Genomic DNA, 21,311 nt, shown 5'->3' with positions numbered 1-21,311 from the left:
AGCTTAGTAGTACCGCAATCATATTCCACAACTTTTAAAAGAAAAATCTCTGAAAAATGGGCCTGGTGTATTTGTTTCTTGTCTATGGTGTTTGTCCTCAGTTTCAGGTGCCAGAGGCGATCCTCATAGGACCTGAGAACCATGGTAACCTTGGACCCAGGATTACAAGTGGGATGGTGCAGCCTGCTCTATGTTGAAGCCCTAAGAAACCAAGGTGCCTAGGATTCAAGCTCAAAGGGGGTTTGGGACTTGAAACTGGGACTGTGTTCTATGGAACCATGCTAAGTTATGAGCCTAATCTTCTTCCCCTTCCTAGAGACTGCAGAGGTGCAAAGGGTGAGTAGGATCATGTCTCCTTTGCTTTGTGGGAATAAGCTTGTATATTTGTGATTATATTTTTGGAAGTAAATATTCATTTGTAAAAGTTACTGTTACCAAAGTGATTGTGGTTTGCTGTAACTGTAAAGACCTCCTCTAATTCTGAGCTCCCACACCTTCCATTCCAGATGAGGAAGATCATTAAATTGGCACCTTTTCTCTGCTTAGTGATTAGCTGGCAATCACCCCAGCCACTCTTACAATACCTTATTGCATATTGTATATTTCCTCTCTCCTCCTTCAGGCCCATCTTCACCTTTGTTGAGAATTTCAGTTCCTGGCTGATGGTTTTGCTCTTTATTCTCTGACCACATGCCTGTTGTTCTGTCCCAGGATCTACCTGGAGTAAGGAGTTGATCTAGAATCTTTGGAGTTGGGGTACAGTGGGGAAAAGGAGTGGAACGGGAAGAAGAATAGAGAGGAAGGACTCTAGGGAACCAAATATTTGGGGAGAAAGGGCTGAGAGTTTTCCAGGATGGGGCACTGAAGCTGGGGTCTACCATGTGGGGAAGGAAAGTGAGTTTTGGTGGAAGTCCTGGGAGGTGGTGGGAAAACTTTCTGGCCTTGTCTGAACTTAGCCATGCAAAGGTGAGAGATCAGACTTGTTGTTTAGAGACCAGGTATGTTTAATGCTTAACTCAGAACATAGGTTATGCTGATCAGAAACCAAGTCAGAATCAAAGATTGATTCAAGGAGTGTGAAGAGTTTTGTCCCATTCTGTATCTCAAACAACCCTTGTTTGTTTGTTTGTTTGTTTGTTTTCTGGAAACTGCCTGTTTGTTGGCCAATCCATTACTCTTTCCTTGTTCCTCTGTTTGAATCCTATGTAATGTATAACCTACAGACTCTAGCAGCAGTGGGTCACACTTTTTCAGGTCTCCCCTTTGCTGAATGACTTAATAAACCTCCTAAATCATTTTAGTTTAGAATCTTTTGTTCTCAGCTAATAGCAGCAAGGCAGACAGTCGGAACTTTGACAATAGCAGCAAGAAGGAAGAATAGGGAGAACAGAAGGGATCCTACTTAGTAATGGTGGTGAGCAGGAAAGAGATGTCCTGAGGTCTCAACCCTAGAGAGGTGAGTCTTGGTACAAATAATCATAGAATTCTAGAGCTAGAAGAGACCTTGTAAAGATCACCTAGTCCAGGGGTTCTTACTTTTTTGTGTGTCAAAAGCACATCTGACATTCTAGCACCTCTGTGGCCTCTCCCTCCTATCTGATGGTTTTTCCCAGAGCCCCCATTTCCGGAGGGTGCCTAGTCCAGTCAGGTATCATTCATCTCCAGACTGTGCTCCATTCTTCCTATGTCTTTTGTCTTCCCCTCCTTCAGCTTCCATTTATGCATTGTCTTTTGCCATCAGAATGTAAATTCCTTGTGGTTACAGAATGTCTTTCTACTTGTATTTATGTTCCCAGCTTAGTATAGTGCTTCGCAATAGTTAAGTACTCAATAAATGTTAATTGAGTAAGTCTATGAACACCTCCTTAGAACAATGTTTTTAAATGCACAAAGTAAAATACATGATTATAAAGAAAACCAATATACAGTTATAAAAATAAAAAATTTGCAGATCAAAGGTTTATTCCTGATCTCGTCCAACACCTTACTTTTAAAGATAAGGCCATTGAAGCCTAGAGATGTTAAGTGACTTTCTTAACTGTGGTTCCTATTGGCTCTTAGAGAAAGATCCCACTCCCAAACCAACTCCTAATTAGACTTTTCAACTCAGGTGGTAAGTTCAGTCAGAAAGTGAGTCTAAAGGAGTGAAGATCATAGGTTAGGTTAATGCTTGTTAAGATTAATTTCACATAAAATTTATATGTAATATATTTCTATGGACATACACATACACACATATATGTACATGCACACACATACATGCATATACATGTATATGTATGCACACATACAAATATATCCTAAAAGTTGTGCTGACTCAGTGACTCACTGTTCCCAGAGCTGCTTGTCAATAAGTATTGGGGGAGGCATCACTGATATGTGTCACATGGCCAAGTCACCCCATACCTGTACCTGGAAATTGTACTCCTGGTTTGGGGAGAAACTGAGATTCAAAGGCCCAGACTCTATGATGACGTGGACCTATCCAAATTGTCTTTATCTCATTACAAAAGTTATCAATAAAAGCTGGCCCCACCTTGAAGCCATTGCTGACCTCCAGTGATCAGCCTGTCAGTGTGTTGCTACCTTGACATAATTTAATAAACTCCTTTAATAATTTATAATAATTTATAAACTCCTTTAATAAACTTCTGTGTTTTGCCTTGTTAGTCAGGATGAAAGCTCAAACAATTTTCCTTTCAACATATAATGTACACACATGCATATGGAAATTTATACACATGTGTGTTTGTGTATACATGTATGTATATAAGTACATGATGTGCACATGCATGTATGAGGCAGCTAGCTGATGGTGCAGTACTAGGCCTAGAGTCAGGAAGACCTGAGTTCAAATTTAGTCTCAGACACAAGCTGTGTGATCCTGGGCAGGTCACTAAACTTATTTGCTTTAGTTTCTTTAACTGTAAAATGGGTATAATAAAAGCACCTACCTCCCAGAATTAAGGATTCATTGAGCAATTGAGGATCAAATGAGATGTTATCTGTAAAAGTACTTAGCACAGTGCCTGGCATATAATAGGTGTTATATAAATTCTTAATCCCTTCTGTTATGTATGTATGTATGTATGCATGTATATGTATATTCTTTATTCTTAACACGCACTCCCTGTTCCAAACAAACATTTTGAAAATATGAACCAAGGAGACTTTAGTGAGAGAGTCTGAATATATAACCATCACTATAACTGGCAAAAACAATAACATTAACAACAAAAACAACAAAAACCAAATCTCAAAACATCTTTGAAAACAGTGGAAACCATTCTAAAAGACCACAGATTAACAATATAAATTATGCTAATTGAATGAAGTCCTGAGGATAAATCCTACAGAGAAGCAGAGGTCACTGAGGCAAATGACAGAGATTTCATCTAAACTCTCTATAAGCAGATAGCTGTCTGATTTTGTTTAGTGTGGACCCAATCCTAGCCCTTGTATTTAATGATGAGAATTAGGAGCCTAGGTCTGGTTCAGATCAGCCTTCACTAAACTAGAAGGATTGGCTAGACTTCAATCCCTCTGCCCTTTAGGAGTCTGGGGGACTGGCTTGATTTTAGACCTTATGGAGGAGTCTAGCTACAGTATAACTTGGAAGTCCCCAGGAGTACAGCTCATTTTAGAGGAAGAGTCCCTAAGTTTTTTTGTGTCATGGATCCTTCTGGCCCTCTAGTGAAGCCTATGGATTCTTTCTTGGGTCCTTGAATGTATAAAATAATGTACTTAGGATTAAAAAAGAAATTAATTATATTGAAATAAAAAGATCAAAACGCATATTTGAAATATAAATATCTAAAAATCTTTATATCTCTATAACACGTGTCTGTATTTATCCCTATCTATATCTATATCTTTATCTATCCTAAGTTCCTAGATCCCAGGTTAAGAACTCTGGTTTAATATATGTGGTAACACTCAAGCTTGTCAGAAAGCAAATCCAAAAACCCTTGAGGAGAGAGTTCTGGAAACACATCAAAGTTCCAAGTATCCAATGGATCATAGCTGAGCCAGGACAAGATAAGAGATGATAGAATTCTTTCAGTTGTGAGAGTCAGGGCATTTTTGTTGTTTTCCTTTCTCTCTCTCTCTCTTTCTTTCTTTCTTTCTTTCTTTCTTTCTTTCTTTCTTTCTTTCTTTCTTTCTTTCTTTCTTTTTTGGCTAGGCAATGGGGTTAAGTGACTTGCCCAGGTCATATAGCTAGTAAGTGCCAAGTATCTGGGGCCAGATTTAAACTCAGGTCCTCCTGACTCCAGGGCTGGTTCTCTATCTACTGCACCACATCGCTGCCCCAAGTCAGGGCATTTTTAAAACTAAGACTAGATACTTTCTTGTAAGTCATGGTTTAACTCTCTGGTGCTGTAAAAATATGGGGAGCATCTTAGTATTTTACCTAGTTAGGAGTAAGTTGCATGAATGAAGTTGATACAGATATTAATATTAGTATCTAATTCAAAGAGATAAGAGAGAAGGGCCTATCCCTGAATATGTCCATTAGCAAAGGACCACTGGCAGAATCGAAGGACCAACGACCAACCTTAGAAAGGAGCCACTGTACGAAGTTAAAAGGGATCAGGTTTATCAATGAGGCAGACTGTCCCTGGGCTAAGGCTGACTTCATTTTGAGCTCAAGGTCTGAACCTGTGATAGACAGCTAACTCCCTTCCAAAGTCTGAGGGGCTAGAGACTCTTGAATCAAGAGACAAAGGGTACAGGGATGTCAAAGAAAGTGTTGCAAGAGGATTGATGGACCTCTTTGTCTCTCATTTGTAAGCTGGAGACCACAGTCTCAGGAGGCTGAAATCAGCCAAAGCCTGGTAAGAGACAAGGTAAGAGAGAGTAAGTATCAGAGGTTTCGAAACGGTAGGAATGGGTAGTTACAGAGTTTTCATATTTATTTTAATGTATTAGGTTACTCTGTACAAGGAATCAAGGTGTCTTCCAGGTCAGTACAGTTGGAGAGAATTGGACTGCCCTCCTGATCTTTAGCGGATCACTATAAGATTAAGTTTGGTGGATTAAGAACTGGACAAAAGCACAGGAAAATCAATTCAACGAAGGTTAGAAGGGAAACAGAAAGCTGGAAACAACTTGTACAGCCAGCGTCTCCGATAAAGACCTCATTTCTAAAATACGTAGAGCACTGAGTCAAATTTATAAGAATAAAAGTCATTTCCCAATTGACAAATGGCCAAAGGATATGAAAATGCAGTTTTCAGATGAAGAAATTAAAACTATCTATAGTCATATTTTTGAAAATGCTCTAAATCACTATTAATTAGAGAAAAGCAAAGTAAAACAACTCTGAGGTACTACCTCACACCTATCAGATTGGCTAATATGACAGAAAAAGAAAATGATAAATGTTGGAGAAGATGTGGGGAAATTGGAGTACTAATGCATTGTTGGTGGAGTTGTGAATTGATCCAACCATTCTGGAGAGCTATTGGAACTATGTCCAAAAGGCTATAAAACCGTGCATATCTTTGATCCAGCAATCCTTTGATCAGTCCTTTGATTCTGTTAGTGGTCTGTATCCCAAAGAAATGATAAAAAAAAAAGGGAAAGGACCCACATGTACAAAAATATTTATAGCAGCTCTTTTGTGATGGCAAAGAATTGGGAATTGAGGGGATGCCCATCGGTTGGGGAATGGCTGAACAAGTGGTAATGGAATGGAATACTATTGTTCTATAAGAAATGATGAGCAAGCAGATTTCAGAAAAACCTGGAAAGACTTACACGAACTGATGCTGAGCGAAGTGAGCATAATCCAGGAAAAAATGAACCTAGCTCCTTTGTCTCCAAATACATCAATAACCAATCAATAAGCAACTAAATGACTCAGTGGATAGAGTGCTGGGCCTGGATTAAGGAAAACCTGAGTTCAAATCTGTCCTCATACACTAGGTGTGTGACTCCAGGAAAGTCATTTAACTCTGTTTGACTCCGTTTCCTCATCTGTAAAATGGGCTGGAGAAGGAAATGGCAAAGCATTCCAGTATCTTTCCAAGAAAACCCCATGGACAGTATTGGTATGATGTGGTCTACTGGCCATGAAGCGTTGGATACAACAGAATAACTGACAACAAAATATGTCAGGCATTATGCTAAGTGCTGGGGATATAAAAAGAGGTAAAAGACAGTGTCTGCCCTGAAGGAGGTTACAGTCTAATGGGGGAGACAACATGCAAACAAATATATGCGAAGCAAGCTCTATACATGATAAATAGGAAATCATTAACATAGGGAAGGTACTAGAATTAGAAGGTGTTGGGAATGGCTTCCTATAGAAGGTGGGGTTTTAATTGGGACTTAAAAGGAAACCAAGGAAGTCAGTAGTTGAAGCAGAGGAGAGAGAGCATTTCAGGGATGGGGGACAGTCAGAGAAAATGCCTGGAGCCAAGAGACAGAGTATCTTGTTCACAGAACAGTCAAGAGGCCAGTATCACTAGATTAAAAAAGTCTGTCTGTGGGAGGAAGATGTAAGAAGACTGGAAAGGTAGGTGGGGGCTAAGCTATGTGGGGCTTCAAATGCCAAACAGAGCATTTTTCTTTGCTCCTGGAGGCAGTAGGAGGCCAGTGATGATTATTGAACAGGATGAGGTGGGGTGGTGTAGCAGTTATGTGTGACGTGATCAGACTTGTCTTTTAGGAAAATCACTTTTGTGGCTGAATGGAGGATGGATTGAAGTGGAGACAGACTTGAGACAGGCAGACCCCCAGCAGCCTATTGGAACAATCTAGTTGTGAGGTGATGAGTGCCTTCCTTAGGGTAGTGGCAACACCAAACCTAGCACTCTCTCTAATGCACTGCAGTATATGGATTAGGTTTTGACCAAAGCACCCCTGTTATCACTGTGCAATGGTTATTTTACTATTTAACTAAATCCATACACATATACATACTCAGCGAAGTCCTTATACTATTCTCATCCTTTATAATCTTCACCATTCGTACCTTCATGTCACTCACCCACATTCACCAGAGAATTTCCACAGGCAATTCCGCTTGTCAAAGTGGATTCAGAGAATTTACATGCATGGATGGATATGTGATGGAACCAGATTGGAATCCTTGCATAATCATAATTTGGCTTGCCTATATGCAAATGGGTAAAGCCAGCTATAAATACAAATTAAAATGTCAGGCATAGATTGGCCTGATACAATATTTTATAAAAAGAATGAGAATGCTGTGGAGACAAACAATAAAAGTAGAGAGATAAAACATAGTAAAAAACTGATGGAAAACATCAGCAATGATATAAAGACATATTTATAAAACAAAACAAAACACAAAAATAGGAGATTTAAATGTCAGAAGTATTACTACTTTGAGCCATAGCCAGAGGAACGTCAGCTAATGATGATTATGCTGCCAAAATCAAGAATTTAGATTTTATCCATATTCTGGATGGTTGCTTTGGTCTATTTACAAAAATGCAGAGAACCTTGTATTAGGGTAAAACTTCATTTCAGGAACTTGATAGACTGTTGAATAAATAAGTCAATAATTTTGAAATGGTGGCAATCCTGAATATTTTTTTTTGTTTAAAGAAAAAGAAACACCCTCTAGCTCCTCAGAGACCTGACACATACTACTATTTTCAAACCGATGATTTGAGATAATGTAAGGAAGGAAAAAAGTGTGTATGTGTGTGTGTGTGTGTGTGTGTGTGTGTGTGTGCACATGCATGCACAATTTTTTATCTAAGGCAAGTGGTGGGATGAAGGTTATTCAGAGAAAGAAAATGTATCCTAGAACAGTCTAAAGTTTTCATATTGTTGAAAGTGCAGCAGTCAAAGGGAGAGCAGATAACCCTGTTAAGGGGAACAGATGATGGACAAAACCAGAACCACTGACATCAGGGGCAGCACAAGCAGGATGAGGTCAACACTTTATAAATTTCTTACCTGGGACAAAGCCCCAGCTTTCACACCCTAGTTACTGCTCTGAACAAAGGTAAAGCAATTTGAGTCATAACTACAACTTGCCCTCCTCACCCTTCTAAACTTACAATTGTTTTTCCTTCTTTGTTGTTTGGTCATTTCAGTTATGTTTGACTCCTTGTGACCCCATTTGTGGTTTTCTTGGCAAAGATACCAGAGTGATTTGCCATTTCCTTCTCCAGATCATTTTACAGATGAGGAAACTGAGGCAAACAGGGTTAAGTGATTTGCCCATAGTTATATAGCTAGTATTGTCTGAGGCCAGATTTTGAACTTAGGAAGAGCAGTCTTCTTGACTCCAGGCCCGATACTCTATCCACCACACCACCTTGGGAATATATAACAGGAAATGAATAAGATTCTAAATAAAAGCAAGGGATTTTTGGCCAGCTCCGTCACATGTAGGGCCAAAAGAAAGCAACAGCTCTCTAACAATATTTGCAATTACAGAAGCAGATTTTCATTTTTTTCTTAATATTTTATAATAATGGATATTTCATATTACTACTTTACTTTTCTCTCCACCCTTTCTCTCCCAACATTCACATTTTAGAATTCAATTCCTTGTTAACATAGGCATGGAAAGAAATCAAAACCAAGGACTTCTGTTTATTTAATTTTTCCTTGCATCACTGGGTAACATGGTCCAACAGAATTTTCTCATTGTCTTTTGAAATTATTCCTTGCTAAATCTTTGCATTGTAAGTCAGACCACAGTGAATAGTTAGAGTTGAATTACATATTCCTAAGACTCAAGAGATGATAAAATGGGAATCTTGACAGGTCACTTTTTTGGAAGAGCTTGGATATTTATTCATTCCAACATATCTGGAATTGGTCTTCCAAGGCTACTAGGGGCTGGGGATAGAGGGAGGTAAAGCAATGATATCTTTCTACCTGCTATGCCTTGTTTCTCCAGCAAGCAATGCCATATGATTAGGTTTTTAGCAATTACAATAAAAATGATTTCCAATACTATTGGGGAAAAAAAGCAGAGTTACAAATGAGCTATTGGTCACCAGTCCGCTAACAAGTAAATACTACAGCTTTTTATTTTATTCTATTTTGTTAACTGAGTTTTTTGTTGTTGTTAACTTCCTGATCCAAAATAGAGAATATGAGAGACAAAATAGTTTTTGATTGGACTACTCAGAACCAAATCTTGCCCTCTACAATGCAAGGCAAAGTTAAACACAGGAGATCCACCTGAAAATGCCAGTGAGGTTGAAAGAAGAACCAGAAAGTTCTTACCAAAAACTTTAATTCTGGTGACATTCTTCAGGATTTTGCCAGATTGGATTGTAACATGGCAGGAAAACTTTCTATCGTCATCAAAGATTTCAACTGACGACAGGTAGAGTCCATGGTTTTTAAGTAGGACAATTCTGTTCTTCAGAAAGGTGTTGTTGTGGATGAAAAGAGTTTCTTGCATTCCATTTTCCTCCTGTTGAGAATATCATTAGATTTGATTTTCAGTTATCAAGTCAATCAGTCAACAAGCATTGATTGAGCCTGAAATGTCAGGCCACCATGCTATACTGCTAGGGATACAAATACAAAATGTAGCAGTCTTTGCCCTCCATGAGTATTTAATCATTTCAAGAGAAATCCTCTAAGTTTATCAATGGTATTGACGTGATGGTTATGCTGGTAGCAGGCAGGCAGAGCTGTCAATCACTTGTATTCATTTCTCCCTACCTTTTTGTGGGCTGTGCTACGCCTCCTTTTACAATGGCTTTCCTAAGCCACTCTCTCAACTCCTTTCCTCAAAGAGTGACTTTCCTCTCAATTTAGCCCAGGCAAGATAGCAGAGGTCCTGCCTCTAGCTAATCACAGCAGTCACTACTGTATGACTCAAGGCCTAGGGGAACCCCAGTAGAAGTATTCTCTCTGCCATGAACCCCCATCCAAAGACCTCAATATAGCAAAATATTATTGTTTTACATCTATCTCTCTCTATCTGGTTTCCTCAATTGCTGCTACATTTAAGCAATAATAATAATATGCATATATGGCAGCATTACAATTTCTTCTTGGGGAAGAAAAAGTAAACATTTAAACACAGGAAGGTAAATAAACTTTTGAGACTCAGAGAAAGTATCTCTTTCCAGGAAGAGGCATCACAACTCAAAGACATAGTGTCACATCTCTAGAAAGCAAGGGAAAAAGGGGAAGAGGGAACTGAGGGAGAAGATATGAAACTGCCCAGGCTCCACCTGTAAGCCAAAGAGAATTTATTTGAAGCAAAAGGTTAGCCCTGATCCAGTTCATCCAGTGCACAATACACCCACACAGACTTAGTCCTAGAATCTGGCAATAACTAACTAATGGGGACTTCCCTCTATGGCTTCCCCTATTCAGAATCTCTACAGTATTTCTGCCACTGACCCTCTCAAGCCCTGGGCTTTTTTTCTCTTCCCCCTACAATGCCTTAGAATGGAAGGAGCTAATTTGCCAAAGTCAGGCTGATGGAGTGATGGGACCTGGACTCCTAAAAGGAAGAAGACCATGTCTTTGAAAGCAACCCAGTCCCTGAATTTTCCCATATATTTCATCAGCCTAGATCACTGGTGCCTCCTTCAAGGCATCTAGTCCACCACAGCCCAACTTGATTACTTACTTAGCTTACTTGATACTCCTTAATCTCATCAAGATCTTTTCACTGACCCTTTTCCCCTTTTTTTGTATATAAGGATTAGTCTCATCTTCATCAAGCTGCAGATTCACTGAGAAATCTAGCCCATTCCTATTGGTGTTACAACAAATCTCCCTATTTTGACTGAAAGAAGGCTTGAGTGGTTGACTTCTTTCCAGGCAGACTCTTATATTTAGGGGTTCCCAGCAAGGCCTCTGTAGTTACAAGCTTAAGAGATAAAACTCCACAAGTGGTTGAGGAGGAGACCCTGAGAAACCTCTGCCTGAAAAGAGTAAGCATTATATAATATAAGTATATGTTATATAAGTATATGGTCAGTCAGTCAGTAAATAAATAAGCACCTACTTTGTGCCAAGCACTGTGCTAAGCAAAGGAGATATAAAAATAGGTAAAAGATAGCCCCTGCTCTCAAGGAGCTCATAGTCTAATGGGACAGACAACATATAAACAACAAATACATATATACATATAGGACATAAACATATACACATATACATAATCTATCTCTATCCATACACAAGCTATACACAGAATAAATTTGAAATAATAAACATAGAGAAAGCATTAAAAATTGAGGGGAGCTTAGGAAAGACTTCCAATGGAAGGTAGAATTTTATCTGGGATTTGAAGGAAGCCAGGGAATCAGGAGGTTGTGATGAGGAGGGAGAGAATTCCAGTAATAGGGAAGAGTCAGCTAAAATGTTCAGTTAGGGGATGGAGTGCCTTGTGCAAAGAATAGCAGGAAGGCCAATGTCACTGAGCTACAGAGTATTTGAGGGGGGTTCAAGATGTAAAAAAAAGAGTAGAAAGGTAGGAAGTACACATGAAAGGTTATGAAGGACTTAAACAGAGGATTTGTATTTGATCCTGAAGGTGACAGCAAGCACTTGAGTTTATTGAATGGTGAGCTTTAGGAAGATCCCTTTGGCAACTGAGTGGAAGATAGACTGGAATGAGGATTGTTGTTGTTTGTCCTTCATTCTCAAAGAGGACCATGATATCAGGGGATGATGCCATGATTTGCAAGTGAATTGGATTTAAGTGAGGCAGAGCTGTGCAAAGTTACCAGCCTCACTTTTTCTTCAGGAGCTGTCTGAGCTTAGTGGCAAGATACAGATCAAGAAGACTGGAGGTGGCCCTGGAAAGAGTGGGAGACCTTGGCCTATTTAAGTTAAGGTCTTTCTCAGGTCTCAATTTGTCTGAGGCAACACCCATTCAGTGATTAAGGCTAGGTAAGAAATGAGGCAAAGAATGGCCTTTTTTACCTAGTTAAAAAAAAGCAATCTGAAAGGGGAAAGACTCAGAATTTCTGGCCAAAACAGAAACATTTGCTAATTAGGTTCACTTTTAGCCATTGTTGGCCAATCAATGAAAGCCAGAGGATTTAAGGTGTGGTCCTTAACAAAGAAATCTACTTAACTCCTTCCTGGTGAGCTCAAGCAATGTTTATAGAGCAATACAGCGGTATATGGGTAAATGTTTAGCAACAGAAAATGTTTCCGGGCTTTCTAGGGGGATGTATGCACACATATTTAAGTTTAATCTGCATTATTAACATTTCCCTCCTCTTTTTCTAAAGTCTAGATAATCAACAAAAACAACAAATGTAACCATAATTTGTAATAAATGTCTATTTCTGAGGTATAAATGCTCACCTTAAAATTTCAATTTAATTAAAAAGTTTAAATTGTTCTTCAAACCAGGTTAGAGATGGCTCCAGCACACCCTTGTGTCTTTGATAGAAATAGTGAAGTTTGGAAGAGGGAAGGCTTTGGAGGGAAAGATAATGACTTCAGTTTTTGATATGTATTTGTAGCCCCAGCACTTAAGACAGCATCTGGTACATAGCAGGAACTTAATAAACGCTCATTGATTGATTGACAACCATAGTCACAACAGAGTTAGGAAATTTCAAAACTGGATCGTGAACCTATTTCTTCTGCTTCTAAGTCCAGTGCACTTTGCAATATGCCACATTGCCTGTCAAACAATTTCCTGTATGATAAGAAAGACTCATCTTTATATGGCCTATTAAATGTTTTTCATTAGACTTTAGTCTTCTTATGCTTTGACTTCGACTATTGCTTACAAAATCCTCCGTCTTTGAAGGCTATTTGGTGACTGAAAGACAACGTCCCTTTCCATTTCCCTACAAAATCTTGCCTTTCTGTTCAGAACAAGCTATCTCTTAGTTGTCTTAGCTAATGGGGGAAAGAGTTAGTGGATAAAAGTAAATGTATAGCATTACTCAATTTCATTTACTATGTTCACAGTACTTAGTACATAGTAGGTGCTTAACAAGTGCTTGTTGACTGGTTGGTTTATTCCTAACTGCAGACATCCTTTTAAAAAAGTAAAGACTGGTTGTCTCCACAAATCCTGTAACAGAATCCTCAAGGGCAGGCACTGTTTTTGTTATCACCACAGCTCAGCCTAGTGCCTAGCACATAGCAGGTACTTAATAATTTCTTGTTGATTGATCAATTTATGGAAGAGTTCACCAGCAATGAAAGGACCAGCAGATAGCAGCAAGGGGTGTTAAAAGAAAATCCACAAACTGGATGTTCAGCCTCTAAAGGTAACCATATTCCATTTTCTTTTCTCTCACTTTCTCAGAATACAAGGAGAACTTAGAAGCCTATTTGAGAACCTAAAAATAGAATACATTTTCCTGTCTTTTCATGAGTTTGTCCCTCATCAAGTGTAGAACGTAAATCGCAAGCAATATTTAAAGATGTTATCCTGTGGGAAATGACAATCAGTAGGGGACAGCATTAGGGATCTTTGTTATCTATTTCTGACTTTCTCATTGACTCTTCGAGGAAGCTTGGAGAACATATTTAATTGTTCTCTGTGCCTTAGTATGTAAAATGAGACCGCTACCTTCTGTCCCCATCTACTAACAGTAATCTCCTTTTAGTTCTAGGCCATCTAAACAAGATTATCCTCTAAGTCCTCCATGCTTATCTCCAAATCAATGATCTCTCCATAAATGGCCTAATTAAGTCAACCAAGCTAACCAAAAGAAAGACAAGATGGAAACTATCATTTATTTAATTCCTATATTTGCTCATTTACAATTTAACTTAGGAAACTTGTAGTTACTATAGGCCAGGTATAGGTTATATATTCAGAGGACAGCATAAAAAACATGATACAGTTTTTGCTACAAGTCTGGATGTTTCCATATTGGAAATTATACCTAAATTACAAATAAAGGCATTTGGGAGTGGAGTTCACTTTTTTAAACCAGTAAGGCATTTTTGCCTATCTGATAGTTAGTATAAGGTGTTCTGAAGGCCTTAAATTATGAGCCAACAAACTTTTTATTACATCCACATTTTGAATCAGTAAATAAGCATCTCTCTGAAAGCTGTGTTGTGTCATGTTTATTAAAAAGTCAGTGAGGTGGCACAGTGGATATAACACCAGCCCTGGAGTCGGGAGGATTTGAGTTCAAATCCAGCCTCAGACACTTGACACTTAACTAGCTGTGTGACCCTAGATAAGTCACTTAATCCCAATTGCCTCCAAAACAATAACAAGTCAGTTTATTATTATGAATAATTATTATTTTAATAGCATATATGTCAAGTCTTTCCTCTCTCTAATCCATCCTATATATAGCTGCCAAAGTAATATTTTATTTTACCCCAATTACATGTAAAAACAATTTAAACTTTTTTTTCAAATTTTGAGTTCCAAATGCTCTCTCTTCCTCCCTTCCTTCCCCTACTCATTGAGAAGGCAAACAATTTGATATAGGTTATACATGTGCAGTCAGACAAAACAGGGACTTACTTCTCTGTAAGTCATGCTGTGAAAGAAAACACAGACAAAAAAACCAAGACAAATAAGGTAAAGAAAGAAAAAATATGCTTCCATCTACATTCAGACTCCATCAGTTCTTTCTGTGGAGATGGACAGCATTTTTCATCCTCAGTTCAGAATTGTCTTTGGTCATTTTATTGCTGAGGATAGCTAAGTTATTCACAATTGATCATGATATAATATTGCAGATGTGTGGACAATATTCTTCTGGTTCTGCTCATTTCACTTTGCATCGGTTCATGCAAGTCTTTCTAGGTTTTTCTGAGAGCATACTGATTGTCATTTCTTATAGCACGATAATATTCCATTGTAATCATATACAACAACTTGTTCAGTCTTTCCACAACTGATGGACATCCTCTCAATTTCCAATTCTTTGCACCACTAAAAGAGCTGCTACAAATATTTTTGTACATATTGGTCCTTTTCCTTTTCAAAGTGATATTTCTAAAGCACATATTTGTCTGTTCAAATCAGAACTCTGCTTGGTAAGTTCTAGTAGTTCCCTATTGCCTCAGGCTTCAATTCAAATTCCCCTGGCATTAACAGCACTTTATATCCCGGCTCCAAATGTTTCTGTTTTCTTATTCATTTCTCACCTTTATGCACGCTCAGATGCAGCCTGTGTTCTTGCTGTTCCTCATACATGGTTTAGCACAAACAGATGTTTAATAAATGCCTGTTGGTTGATTAACGACATTAGGTCTCTTGCCTCCATACCTTTTCAGAAACTGTCCCCTCCCCCACATTGCCTCCACCCTCTACCTGGAAAGTATTCTTATTCCTCCTCTTAGAATCCCTAGCTTCCTTCAAAGCTTAGCTGAAGCAACACTTCCTACATCAGTCAATCATTCAATAAACATTTTTAAGCACCTATATTTGCCAGACACTTTGCTAAATTCTATGTGAGGCTTGTCCTGATCCTTAAAATTACTAGTTGCCTCTCTACCATAAATGATTTTGTATTTACTTGTATGTGCCTATACATGTACACATTGTTTCCCCTGATAGAATATAAGCTCCTTGGGGTAGGACATGTATCACTTTTATCTTTGTATCCTCAGCATCTAAGGATGCTGCTCCCTTCCAATATCCAACTGGTTCTTCAGAATAAGCCAGTTCTTATTTGCCTCAGCTAATAGAGAAAAGAGAAGATAATAGAAAATGAAATGTATGATGTCTCTAAAACTCACCACGTGCACTGTGACCAGCATACAGTAGGTACTTAATAAATACTTGATTGATTTGCTACTAGTTGCCAATATTGTTTTACAAGAATGACTTGTAAGCAACAAGGGCAGTTGTCTCTATACACCCTCCAATGGAATCTTCCAAGGCAGGTACGCTGCCTGATGTTTTTGTATCTCCAGTGCCTAGCATTGTGCCTGGTGCTTAATAAACGCTTGTTGATTGATTGATGGGTAAGGGGTGAGGGTAAGGTCTGGAGCTATGGTATCTTTAGGGAAATCTCTAGATTTAAAAAAAATCCTGTCACCAGGATCAGATCCACAATTCCTTTGTAATTTATAATCTTTAGAGACTAATCTGAAGCACTGAGAGGTTCAGAAGTGATTTTTCTCTTGGTCATACTACTAGTACTTGTCAGAGGTATATCTTGAACCTAGATCTACCTGATTCCAAGGCTAGATATCTCTTATGTTTATAATAATATAGATGATAGACAGAGTGAGTGAGTAAGCATTTATTAAGCATTCCCTATGCACCAAGCAGTGTGCTAAGGACTAGGGATGCAAAACTTAAAGGGGAGCTGGAAGAGAAAAGAAAAAGATGGGGAGGGAAGGAGGTTACTGGAGCAGAGGGGGCAGGGCAGCCAGTGTGGAGGTGGAGCAGATTGGAGAATGAGCAGTCACTGAGTAGGTATCAGGGTGGGGTAATGCTCAGAGCGGCAATATGCATTATCCATGACATTTTTGCTGTATGTATTTCTTCAACCAGGGAAGACTGCCTTCTCATTTTATTCAATTTTTATCCATGTTTCCCTGTCCCCTCAACGCCCCTCCCACTGCTATTCTTTCATAAAATATCTACTCAACATGCATGGATAATAGTAACTAATATTGGATCCATAATAATATTAATTTAATTGGCAATAAAATGCCTCCCAAGGTTATATTTTAGAGATTGCAAGTCTTTTGAGGGAGATTAACTACTATAAAATGAAAGGCTGCATTTTATTCTATGATAGGAAAAGAATAAGTTGTTTTGCATTCGACTCAATCCCACAGCTATCAATTAGAAACAAGGGCTTAAAAATATGAGCAGACTTCTTCTGACCAGGGAAATACACAAGGCATTTAATTATCAAATGTGTCAATGTAAGGATCCTTTAAAACGGAGGTTTCTTCCAAAAGATTTCTCTAAGCTACAAGTATCGTCTTGTTTTCTTTTCTTTTGTTTTGTTTTTTTCCCTTAATTTATTGGTGCAGGGGCAGACTTCTCTGGTCCGGTAGCAGAATCAAGGAAAGACAGAGCTCTGAAATTTGCTTCCCCTATCCTTTCACTGTGTGACCTTCAGAAAGTCATTTGATCTTTCTTTACCTCCTCCATTTATCTAAGCAGATGTCTCAGCAGGATATTGAGGAAGGTCCAAAGTATTAGATAAAAGAGTTAGCTAGTCAGTGAGTTTCTGCTCATTCAAAACACTATTCTTCTCCTACTATATATAGCACAGTAAAGGGTCACTATGGGGTGAAGGGGATAGGGAGGTGTTGTGAACAAAATGAAAATACAGCCTTATTTGAAGAAACATCTACTCTATGCCCATAGAATATCACAAAGCAATAATGCAGCAAATACAAATTAACATACAGTGAAGCAGTTCAAGATTTGGAATAATTAGGACAATGACTAGATTTACCTGTATTTCTCCATTACAAGTGGGCATTTTTGTTGTTCCTCCCACATCATACTCTCTCTCTCTCTCTCTCTCTCTCTCTCTCTCTCTCTCTCTCTCTCTCTCTCTCTCTCTCTCTCTCTCTCCCTCTCTCATCTCCATGACTTTGCATTGCTTGCAAATCTAGGATACATTCTCTCCTTTCCTCATTCTCTGAGAATCTCTAGTTTACTCTTAGTTTCAACTCAAGCATGAATCATTTAGTGAGTTCTCCCACTTCTTTTCCCATTTCCCCCCAAATTACATTGAATTCATTTTAAATGTCTTTTTTTTCATATTCCTACGTATGCACACATTGTCTCCCCGAAAAACATGTAAGCTTCTAGAGGGCAGGATTTCTTTGATTTTTTGTCATTGACTCTCCAGTACCTTGCCCATTGCCTGGCACATAGAAGACACATAATAAATGCTTGCTGATTGAATATTACTCAATCAATATGTAAATTTCAAGTCACTTTTTCATTAAAAACAGTAATCCTTACCATCAGCCAGGCAACAGTAATCTCAGATGAAACGACTGAGGATATATTTTGAAAACATGGGATTTCCAGCGTGTGGTTAAATAATACTTCCACTGTATAGTTCCCTCCCCTCTCATCTTGTGCAACTGTAGCAAAATGAAAGAAGAAAAAAGAAAATATCGACAATGATATTTTAAGCTTATAAAGTTTCTTTCATCCAAAGAATGTGGATACTGTCACCAAATGTGATACATTAATTCTCAGAGCATTCCTATAAAATAGAGGGGAAACACGGACTATCACCTCACACTTTGCAAGTATAAAACTGAGCTGCTAAGAAGCAAAATGAGTTGTAAATATAAGTCTGAAAATCACAGGTGGAAGAGAACAGAACCTAAATGGAAATTCAGCCGCACTCTCTACTCAGTCTTGATCCTGAATTATCAGGTCACATTTGCCTGGTTCACAAAAAAAAAAATAGTATTTTATTTTTCAACCCAGTATGCATTTTGCCCCTTTAGCTAAAAGTAGGAATAATTCATGTGTGTGTGTGTCTACACGCAAATATGCAACCATTAAGAAGCAATAATGTAAAAATACAGCTGAGCTGGCCCTTAAGCTTTCAATGGTTTTTTCTACCTAGGTGGTACAATCGAGGACATATTTTTAAAGCATGGAATTTCCATGTTATGGAACTGTGTGGAAATCTCTCCTATTCAAGTAACACACAATAAATTTAAAACGCCTTTCCTCTCATTCCTTCCCTTCTCCTCTCCTTTTCTCTCTCTTCCTCTTTCCCTTTACTTACCCAACTCCTCTCTCTCTGTCTCTCTCTCTCTCTCTCCCTCCCTCCCTCTCTTTCACCCCCTCCCTCCCTCTCTCTCCCCTTCCTTTGCTGTCTCAGTCGCTGACTCTGTCACTCTGTCAATCTCTGTCTGTCTCTCTGGCTCTGTCTCTGTCTCTCTCTGTCCTTCCTTTTCTATCTAAGTTTCTGTTTCTAACTCTTCCTCTATGTCTCTGTTTGTGTGTCTTTCTCTGTCTCTGCTCTCTTTCTCTCCCTCTTCCAGATGAAGACTTTACAACTTTGGAAGCTGATGTCTTTGCTTTTAAAGTTGTAATTTTTGTATTTCGGATGGATGAGGTCACAGATTCATCAAAGCGTGCTTCCTGGGCAAAAGCAGCAGCAGGACTTGTCCTCACATTCCTAATAGCTTGCAGATCAGGCAAGAGGGAGGCCATTTCTAAAGCTTTAGTAATAATTGGAGAAACTACGACAACAACAAAACTTATACTTCAATTTGCAAAATATATATATAGTGTCAACATATATATATATATATATATGTACATATATCTATGTACATATCTATCTCTATCTCTCCATATCTCTATCTCCATCTCTGTCTTTATCTCTATCTATGCACATACATAAACCTTAGGGCCTAATTTGTCTGGATATAAATCAGAGAAACTTGGTGCACAGCTATGTACCAAGTACTTGAAATGAAGCTCTCAGGATCATTTTAGAAGTTACTCTGCTGTAGGATGGGAAGAAAGGAACAATTTCCTTTTAGAATCCCGAGAAAGCATACATGCCAAGTTTTTGGCACCTTGACATTCTGCCAAGTGTTGTTGGTCAGTCATTTCAGTTGTGTCTGATCTTTGTGACTGCATTTGGGTTTTCTTTGCAAAGATTCTGGAGTAGTTTGTCATTAACTTCTCCAGCTCATTTTACAGATGAGGAAACGAAGGTAAACAGGGTTAAGTGACTCACCCAGGGTCACACAGCTAATAGTCAGAGGCCACATTGGAACTCAGGAAGGTGAGTCTTCCTGACTCCAAGCCCAGGATTCTATCCGCTGCCCCACTTACCTGCCCATCTGCTAAGTACAGACCTGTATTTTCACACTAGTCCTGCAGCATCATAGCACAGAGGATAAACATAAATAACATGTTATCTGGAAGGCTTCATGGGACAGAGAACAGAATGGCTTCTCAAAGACTACCTGGTTTTGAGAGAACCCTGGACTGATCTCTTAGGCACATGTTAATGCTTTGTGAACAGAAGACAGGAAAAGAGATACAAATGACTCTGAAAACAAACAGGAAATACTGATTAACTTCAAACACCTAAGCACTGATGCATGTCATTTGTGCCACACTACTTCAACATGCATTTGTATATATGTAAGTACTTTCAAAATGATTATTCCACAGGAGTTTACCTACTTAATTAGCTTGCAGACTGCCAGAAGGCAGCATGTCTGTCAATGTTCAATGACTACTGTGGACTCACCAGGAAGGTGGTGACCAAGTGAAAGACTTCTTTGGTTTTTGCCACTCTCTAGTACAGGAGTCAGAAGTGGCATGAGTCACAAGACATATCAACAGGGATGGTACATCCCTTGCCTGGAGACCCTGAGGCTCAGATCAGAAAAGATTGGGGGAAAAGAGGTCAAAGAAAGGATCACTGGCTCATAGATACAGAGCCAGATGTGACTTCAGAGATTATCTAGATCAGCCTCTTCTTTTCCTTCATTTTACAATTGAGGAAACTGAGTCCCTGAGATTATTTTGCCTGATGAAGTAGAAGAAAAGGAAGGAAAAGAAGCTAAAGGGAGAATGGGGAGTGGGGAAGAAAAGAGAAGTCCTTTTGGTGGGAAATGAGCTAATACATAAGGACCTCTGGTGGCATAGATTTAAACATGGAAGTGATCTTTAATGTCATATAGTTAATTCTCTTTAACTAAAAATGGAAGAATAGCCCAAACTTATAGGTTGTTGTTGTTCAGTCATTTCTGACTCTTTGTGAACCCATTTGGGCTTTTCTTGGCAAAGATATTAGAGTAGTTCACCATTTCCTTCTCCAACTCATTTTACAGATAAGGAAAATGTGGCAAAGAGGGTCGCATAGCCAGTAAATGTCTGAGGCTGGATTTGAACTCATGAAGATGAGTCTTCCTGACTTCAGACCAGGCACTCTATTCAGTGCACCACCTAGCTCTCTGAAGTCATAGGTACTAAATGGCAAAGGGAATATGTGAACCTAGACTCCTTTGGTTCCAAATCCAATATGCTTTCTACTGTACCATAGTGTTTCTAGCTAGGGCTCAAATCAACTGCCTGGCATCTTCTCCCTTTGCCAATATCATAGCTTTCAAGCTTCTGGTGATTGCTTGTCTGTTATAGTCTGGCCCTATCTTTAAACAGGCAGCAGAATCATTTCTTCTTCTTCTGTTTTTTCTTTTTTTTCTTTTTTGGCTAGGCAATGGGGTTAAGTGACTTGCCCAGGGTCACACAACTAGTAAGTGTTATGTGTCTAAGGCCGCATTTGAACTCAGGTCTTCCTGACTTCAGGGCCGGCTCTATCCACTGCGCCATCTAGCTGCCCCCAGCAGAACCATTTCTGAAAGGTTCAGACCATGACTTTGAAACTGATTTGTAAAGTTATAGTCAGAACAGTGTGGGATCAGTTCTG

The 21,311-nt window shown here is 38.8% G+C and overlaps 1 protein-coding gene across 5 annotated transcripts in view; it reads right to left on the bottom strand.

Annotated features, from left to right (window-relative positions):
- The window catches only part of CD96 (CD96 molecule), a 102,496-nt gene that overhangs the window by 70,822 nt on the left and 10,363 nt on the right, over positions 1-21,311 (bottom strand). For all 5 annotated transcript variants that reach the window (XM_078146703.1, XM_078146702.1, XM_078146701.1 and 2 more), the window contains exons 3-4: positions 17,855-17,979; positions 9,223-9,415 (exon numbers count right to left, since the gene is read on the bottom strand). In XM_078146703.1, the coding sequence (XP_078002829.1) occupies positions 9,223-9,415; positions 17,855-17,979 (318 nt within the window). The remainder of the gene's footprint in view (positions 1-9,222; positions 9,416-17,854; positions 17,980-21,311) is intronic.

The sequence above is a fragment of the Phascolarctos cinereus genome, unplaced genomic scaffold (assembly GCF_003287225.1).
Source record: "Phascolarctos cinereus isolate Bilbo 61053 unplaced genomic scaffold, phaCin_HiC Scaffold_726;HRSCAF=1367, whole genome shotgun sequence".
NCBI classification, from domain to species: Eukaryota; Metazoa; Chordata; class Mammalia; order Diprotodontia; family Phascolarctidae; genus Phascolarctos; species Phascolarctos cinereus.
The sequence above is the reverse complement of the archived record's forward strand: the minus strand, read 5'-3'. Positions and strand labels throughout refer to the sequence as shown.